General features: G+C 43.9%; 1 protein-coding gene across 1 annotated transcript in view; it reads right to left on the reverse strand.

The window, feature by feature from the left end:
• The window catches only part of LOC131570828 (large neutral amino acids transporter small subunit 2-like), a 28,262-nt gene extending 23,142 nt beyond the window's left edge, over nucleotides 1-5,120 (reverse strand). The window contains exons 1-2 of the mRNA XM_058823206.1: nucleotides 4,649-5,120; nucleotides 1,797-2,001 (exon numbers count right to left, since the gene is read on the reverse strand). Of these exons, the coding sequence (XP_058679189.1) occupies nucleotides 1,797-2,001; nucleotides 4,649-4,781 (338 nt within the window). The 5' untranslated portion in view covers nucleotides 4,782-5,120. The remainder of the gene's footprint in view (nucleotides 1-1,796; nucleotides 2,002-4,648) is intronic.
• Between the last annotated feature and the right edge of the window lie 2,475 nt (nucleotides 5,121-7,595).

A 7,595-nucleotide genomic window follows, 5' to 3' on the forward strand; every position in this document is an offset into this window, starting at 1 on the left:
GGCAGGCCAAGACAAAATGGTGGCGGGCCAAGACAAAATGGCGGGAAAAGGACACAAAATGGAGGGAAAAGCCAACACAAAATGGCGGGAAAAGGACACAAAATGGTGGCAGACCAAGACAAAATGGTGGCGGGCCAACACAAAATGGCGGGAAAAGGACAAAAAATGGCGGGCAAAGGACACGAAATGGTGGATAATGAACACAAAATGGTGGCAGGTGAAGACAAAATGGCGGGCAAAGGACACAAAATGGCGGATAATCAACACAAAATGGCAGGCAAAGGACACAAAATGGTGGCAAGCCAACACAAATTGGCGGGAAAAGGACACAAAATGGCGGCAGGCCAAGACAAAATGGCGGGAAAAGGACACAAAATGGAGGGAAAAGCCAACAGAAAATGGCGGGAAAAGGACACAAAATGGCGGCAGGCCAAGAAAAATGGTGGCAGGCCAAGACAAAATGGTGGCAGGCCAACACAAAACGGCGGGAAAAGGACACAAAATGGTGGCAAGACAAGACAAAATGGCAGGAAAAGGACACAAAATGGTGGCAAGACAAGACAAAATGGCGGGAAAAGGACACAAAATGGTGGCAGGCCAAGACAAAATGGCAGCAGGAGAAGACAAAATGGCGGCAGGCGAAGACAAAATGGCGGCAAACGACACAAAATGGTGGATAATCAACACAAAATGGTGGCAGGCAAAGACAAAATGGTGGTGGGCCGAGACAAAATGGCGGGAAAAGCCAAGACAAAATGGCGGGAAAAGGACACAAAATGGCGGGAAAAGGACACAAAATGGCGGGAAAAGGACACAAAATGGCGGCAGGCCAAGACAAAATGGCGGGAAAAGGACACAAAATGGAGGGAAAAGGACACAAAATGGTGGCAAGACAAGACAAAATGGCGGGAAAAGGACACAAAATGGTGGCAGGCCAAGACAAAATGGCAGCAGGCGAAGACAAAATGGCGGCGGGCCAAGACAAAATGGCGGGAAAAGCCAAGACAAAATGGCGGGAAAAGGACACAAAATGGCGGGAAAAGGACACAAAATGGCGGCAGGCCAAGACAAAATGGCGGGAAAAGGACACAAAATGGTGGATAATCAACACAAAATGGTGGCAGGCAAAGACAAAATGGTGGCGGGCCAAGACAAAATGGCGGGAAAAGGACACAAAATGGCGGGAAAAGGACACAAAATGGTGGCAGGCCAAGACAAAATGGCAGCAGGCGAAGACAAAATGGTGGCAGGCGAAGACAAAATGGCGGCAAACGACACAAAATGGTGGATAATCAACACAAAATGGTGGCAGGCAAAGACAAAATGGTGGCGGGCCGAGACAAAATGGCGGGAAAAGCCAAGACAAAATGGCGGGAAAAGCCAAGACAAAATGGCGGGAAAAGGACACAAAATGGCGGGAAAAGGACACAAAATGGCGGCAGGCCAAGACAAAATGGCGGGAAAAGGACACAAAATGGAGGAAAAAGGACACAAAATGGTGGCAGGCCAAGACAAAATGGCAGCAGGCGAAGACAAAATGGCGGCGGGCCAAGACAAAATGGCGGGAAAAGCCAAGACAAAATGGCGGGAAAAGGACACAAAATGGCGGGAAAAGGACACAAAATGGCGGCAGGCCAAGACAAAATGGCGGGAAAAGGACACAAAATGGCGGATAATCAACACAAAATGGCGGCAAACGCCAACACAAAATGGCGGATTTGGCCCAAACCAAGGCGGATTTTGACGGGGATTTTTCGCGATTTTCCCGATTTTTCCGGAACTTTCCCCGAGCTTACCCGACGAGGGGCCCGAAGGCGTGCGCCACGTAGGCGTAGTCGCCGCCGGGGCGGGGCAGGGCCACGCCCAGCTCGGCGTAGCAGAGCGCGCCCACGGCCGTCACCGCGCCCGAGAGCGCCCAGATGAGCAGCGCCGGCCCCACCGCGCCCGCCTGCGCCAGGACCCCGCGCGGCGCCACGAAGATGCCCGAGCCGATGATGTTACCTGGGGAAATTCCCATTTTGGGGTGAATTCGGGGGGTTTGGGGAAAAAATTGGGGTTTTTTAGGGGTTTAAAGGGAAAAAAAAATTGGGATTTTTTAGGGGTTTAAAGGGGAAAAAATTGGGACATTTTAGGGGAAAAATTGGGATTTTTTAGGGAAAAAATGGGGATTTTTTAGGGGTTTTTCGGGGAAAAAGTTGGGACTTTTTAGGGGTTTAAAGGGGGAAAAATTGGGGTTTTTTAGGGAAAAAATTGAGATTTTTTGGGGTTTTTCGGGAAAAAAATTGGGATTTTTTAGGGTTTTTCGGGAAAAAAATTGGGATTTTTTAGGGTTTTTCGGGAAAAAAATTGGGATTTTTTAGGGGTTGAAAGGGGAAAAAATTGGGACATTTTAGGGGAAAAATTGGGATTTTTTAGGGGTTTTTAGGGGGAAAAATTGGGATTTTTAGGGAATTTTAAGGGGTTTTTTGGGGAAAAAATTGGGATTTTTTTAGGGGTTTTTAGGGGAAAAAGTTGGGATTTTTTAGGGGTTTAAAGGGGGAAAAATTGGGGTTTTTTAGGGTTTTAAAGGGGAAAAAATTGGGATTTTTTAGGGGTTTAAAGGGGAAAAAGTTGGGATTTTTTAGGGGTTTAAAGGGGAAAAAATTGGGGTTTTTTAGGGAAAAAATTGAGATTTTTTGGGGTTTTTCGGGAAAAAAATTGGGATTTTTTAGGGGTTTAAAGGGGAAAAAATTGGGACATTTTAGGGGAAAAATTGGGATTTTTTAGGGAAAAAATGGGGATTTTTTAGGGGTTTTTCGGGGAAAAAATTGGGACTTTTTAGGGGTTTAAAGGGGGAAAAATTGGGGTTTTTTAGGGAAAAAATTGAGATTTTTTGGGGTTTTTCGGGAAAAAAATTGGGATTTTTTAGGGGTTTAAAGGGGAAAAAATTGGGACATTTTAGGGGAAAAAATTGGGATTTTTTAGGGGTTTTCAAGGGAAAAATGGGACATTTTAGGGGAAAAAAATTGGGATTTTTTAGGGTTTTTTTGGGGAGAAATTGGGATTTTTTAGGGGTTTTTAGGGGAAAAAATTGGGATTTTTTAGGGGTTTTTAGGGGAAAAAAATGGGACATTTTAGGGGAAAAACTGGGATTTTTTAGGGAAAAAATGGGGATTTCGTAGGGGTTTTTCGGGGAAAAAATTGGGATTTTTTTAGGGGAAAAAATTGGGATTTTTTAGGGCTTTTTCAGGGAAAAATTGTGACTTTTTAGGGGAAAAAATTGGGATTTTTTAGGGGTTTCTCGGGAAAAAAAATGTGACATTTTAGGGGGAAAAATTGGGATTTTTGGGGGTTTAGGAGAAAAAATCGAAATGTTTAAGGAGAAAATCTGGGAAAAATCTTGCTTTTTTTTAGGGTTTCCAAGAGAAAAATCAGGGGGTTTTTAGGAGATGTTGGGGAAAAATTGGGATTTTTTTAGGGTTTTTGGGGGGTTTGGGGGGAAAATCCAGAATTTTAGAGGGCTTGGGAGAAAATTCAGACCTTTACGAGTTTTGGAGTGGAAATTTAGAATTTTTAGGAGCCTTTAGGAAAAAATTGGGAGTTTTTAGGGGTTTCAGGAAAGTTTTGGGGAAAAAAATCAGGAGTTTTTAAGAAAAATCAGGAATTTTTAGGGGTTTGGGGCAAAAAATGGGAATTTTTTAGGGGTTTGGGGTGGTTTGGGAGAGATTTGGAGAAAAATCAGGAATTTTCTGGGGTTTTCAGGGAAAGAATGGGAATTTTTACGGTTTTCTGGGGAATTTTGGGGTTTTTAAAGGGAATTTTGGGGTTTTGTGTGGGAAATTTGGGTTTTTTTTTAGGGCATTTTGGGCTTTTTACAGGGAATTTTGGGGTTTTTTGAGGGAATTTTGGGTTTTTTTGAGGGAATTTTGGGCTTTTTAAAGGGAATTTTGGGGTTTTTTGAGGGAATTTTGGGCTTTTGTGAGGGAATTTTGGGGTTTTTAAAGGGAATTTTGGGGTTTTCTGAGGGAATTTTGGGGTTTTTGAGGGAATTTTGGGCTTTTTAAAGGGAATTTTGGGGTTTTTTGAGGGAATTTTGGGGTTTTTAAAGGGAATTTTGGGGTTTTTTGAGGGAATTTTGGGCTTTTTAAAGGGAATTTTGGGTTTTTGTGAGGGAATTTTGGGTGGAATTTTGAGGATTTTGGGCTCCCGAGGAACTCCTGGGAATTCTGGGAGGGATTTGAGGAGAATTTGGGGCGATTTCAGGGGGGATCCCGAGGGCCGAGGGGGGAATTGAGGGGGGTCCCGGCTGTTTATTTGTGGGGGGGAAAAAAAAAAAAAACAAAAAATCCCCTCAAAACCTCAAAAATCCTTAAAACCCCCCAAAACCCTGAGGCGAACCCTGAAAACTTTTGTGTTTTCCCCCAAAATCCGCCTCAATTTGGGGGCAAAACCCCAAAATTCCTCATCGGGGCGGGGGGGGGGGGATCCCGAGGGCCAACACGGAGGCACCAAAAGGGGGAAAAACAAAAAAAATCGCGATTTTCCTGCGGGTTTTTGAGGCGATTTTGGGGGGTTTTGGGGCAATTCGGGGGTGCCGGGAAGGGTTTGGGGGTTTTTGGGGGGATTTTTGGGGGTTTTTGGGATTTTGGGGAGGGGTCCCCGGACTCACCGACGATGATCCCGCAGGCGCTGAGGAGCCCGATCTCCTTTTTGAGTGCCACTCCTCCTCCTCCTCCCTCCTCTTCCTCCTCCTTTTCCCCCTTTTTCTGCGGCTTCCCCCGCGATTTGGGGCCGGACTCCATCGGGAATTTAAAGTTTTGGGGTGAAAATGGGGGAAAATCGGGGTTAAATAAGCGGGAAAAGGGAAATTTTGAGGGTTTTTTTTTTGTTTTTTTTTTTTTTTTTGTGGGGGAGAGGAGGAGGAGGATGAGGAAGGAGAGAGGGAACCCCCCGGGATCCTTGGGGGTGACCTTCGGCCTCGCCGGGGCTGGACTTTGCCAGCGGGAGGAGGAGGAGGAGGAGGAGAGAAAGGAAAAAAGGGAGGGAGGGGTGAAAAATTAAAAAAAAAAAAAAAATTAAAAAAAAAAAGACCACGAAATGAGGAAAAAAAATCGGCTTAAAAAGGGCAAAAAATGGAGGGGGGGGGGGAGGCTGAAGAAAGTGGGGGCAGTGACACAAAAGCGGCAAAAATGGGTCAAAATTAGGGAAAATTGGTATAAAATGGAGCAAAATTACACAGAAAACGGAATAAAGTGGAGCAAAATGCCGGAAAATGGCGTAAAATGGCTCAAAATCAAAGGAAATTGGCTCAACGGGCTCAAAATCGAAGAAAAGTGGCACAAAATTGCTTAAAATCCCATAAAACTGACACAAAATGGATGAGAACGCCAGAAAAGTGACGTAAAAAGGATCAAAACAAAAAAGCATTGGTACAAAAAGGATCAAAACAAAAAAAAATTGGCGTAAAATGGCTGAAAATCAAAGAAAAGTGGCACAAATTGGCTAAAAATCTAAGAAAAGTTAAATAAAATAGTTCAAAATGTCAAAAAAGTGACGTAAAATGGCTCAAAATGACATAAAAGTGACAAAAAATGGCTCAAAATCAAAGAAAAGTGGCACAAAATGGCTTAAAATCATACTAAAATGGTTCAAAATGGCTCAAAATCAAACAAAATTGGCATAAAATGGCTCAAAATGCCACAAAAGTGACATAAAATGGATCAAAATCCAACAAAATTGGATTTTGTTGCAGCATAAAGTGGATCAAAACCAAAAAAAATTAGCACAAAATAGCTCAAAATTTAAGAAACCTGGCAGAAAATGAAACAAAATTACAAAAAAGCGGCTTAAAATGGGTCAAAATCACACAAAATTGGCACAAAATGGCTCAAAAGTACAAAAACAGGCACAAAATGGCTCAAAAGCATATAAAAGGCACAAAATTGCTTAAAATCCCATTAAAAAGTGACATAAAATGAGTCAAAATGCCCCCAAAATGACACAAAATCACTCCAAAGCCCCCAAAGTGACCCCAGAGCCCCAAAATAAAATTGAGATGCCTCAAAAATGCCCCAATTTTGATCAAAAACTTCTAAAACCTCCAAAACTTCCCAAATCCCCTCTGAGCTCACAAAAATTCTCTCATAAAACCCCAAAATTCCCTCAAATTACCCCAAATCCCTTCATAAACCCAGAATTCCCACATAAAACCTCAGAATCTCCTCAAAAAATCTCAAAATCTCCTCAGAAAACCCCAAAATTCCCTCCTATAACCCCAAAATCTCCTCGGAAAACCCCAAAATCCTCCTAAAACTCCCGAATTGCCTCAGAAAATTCCAAGATCTCCTCAAATAACCCTCAAATTCCCTCACAAAAGCCCCAAATCCCCTCAAAGAACCCCAAAATCTCCTCATAAAACCCCAAAATCCCCTCACGAAATTCCAAAATCTCCTCATAAAAGCCCAAAATCCTCCTAAAAGCCCCAAATCTCCTCAGAAAAGTCCAAAATCTCCTCAGAAAATTCCCCCAAATCCTAAAACCTCCTCATAAAACCCCAAAATCCCCTCACAAATGCCCAAAATCCCCCTAAATCCTCCCGAACTCCCTCACACAACCCCAAAATCCTCTCAGAAATCCCCAAAATCCTTCTAAAACTCCCGAATCGCCTCAGAAAATTCCAAAATCTCCTCAAATAACCCCAAAATCTCCTCATAAAACCCCAAAAATCCCTTATACAACCCCAAAATTCCCTCATAAAAATTCGAAATCCTCCAAAACCCCCAGATCTCCTCAGAAAACTCCAAAATCTCCTCGAAGAACCCCAAAATTTTGTTATAAAACCTCAGAATCTCCTCATAAAACCTGAAAGTCCCCTCGTAGAACCCCAAAATCTCCTCCTGAAATTGCAAAATTCACTCATAAAACCCCAAAAGCTCCTCATAAAACCTCAAAATGCCCAAAGATCTCTTCATAAAACTGAAAAATTCACTCATAAAACCCCAATAAGTGCCCAAAATATCCTCATAAAACCCCAAAATCCCCTCATAGAACCCCAAAATGTCCTCATAAAATCCCAAAATCGCCCACAGCCCCCCCAAATCTCCTCACAGCCTCCCCAACTCCTCCCAGACCCCCACCAAATCCCTCGAGTTCCCTCCCCTACACCTTTCCATCCCAAATTCCCTCTTTTTTACCCAAAATTCTCCCTTTTTTTTACCCAATTCCTTCCATTTTTTACCCAATTTCCCCATTTTTTACCCGAATTTCCTCTCAAAATTCCCCCACTCACCGCCTTCCCGCCACTTTCCCCTCAGCGTTGGCTCCACCCCCTCGCACGCGACGCCGTTTCCCGCCCTTTTTTGCCCCTCAGCGCTGGCCACGCCCCCTCCGTTGCTCCCTACGCGATTTAACCCCGCCCCTTGCTAGACCACGCCTTCTATTTCCTAAAAAGGAAAAACCACGCCCACATTTCGAGTCACGTCCCGTTATTAACCATAAAAAGCATCAGACCACGCCCCTCTGTTTTGGCCCCGCCCCCTCGCTTCAAACCACGCCCCTCACTCCCTCACGCGGTCTCCCCTTCCCCCACCGCAATTAACGCCCCATTAATTGCACCC

Source organism: Ammospiza caudacuta, chromosome 39 (genome assembly GCF_027887145.1).
Source record: "Ammospiza caudacuta isolate bAmmCau1 chromosome 39, bAmmCau1.pri, whole genome shotgun sequence".
In the NCBI taxonomy this organism is placed as follows: domain Eukaryota; kingdom Metazoa; phylum Chordata; class Aves; order Passeriformes; family Passerellidae; genus Ammospiza; species Ammospiza caudacuta.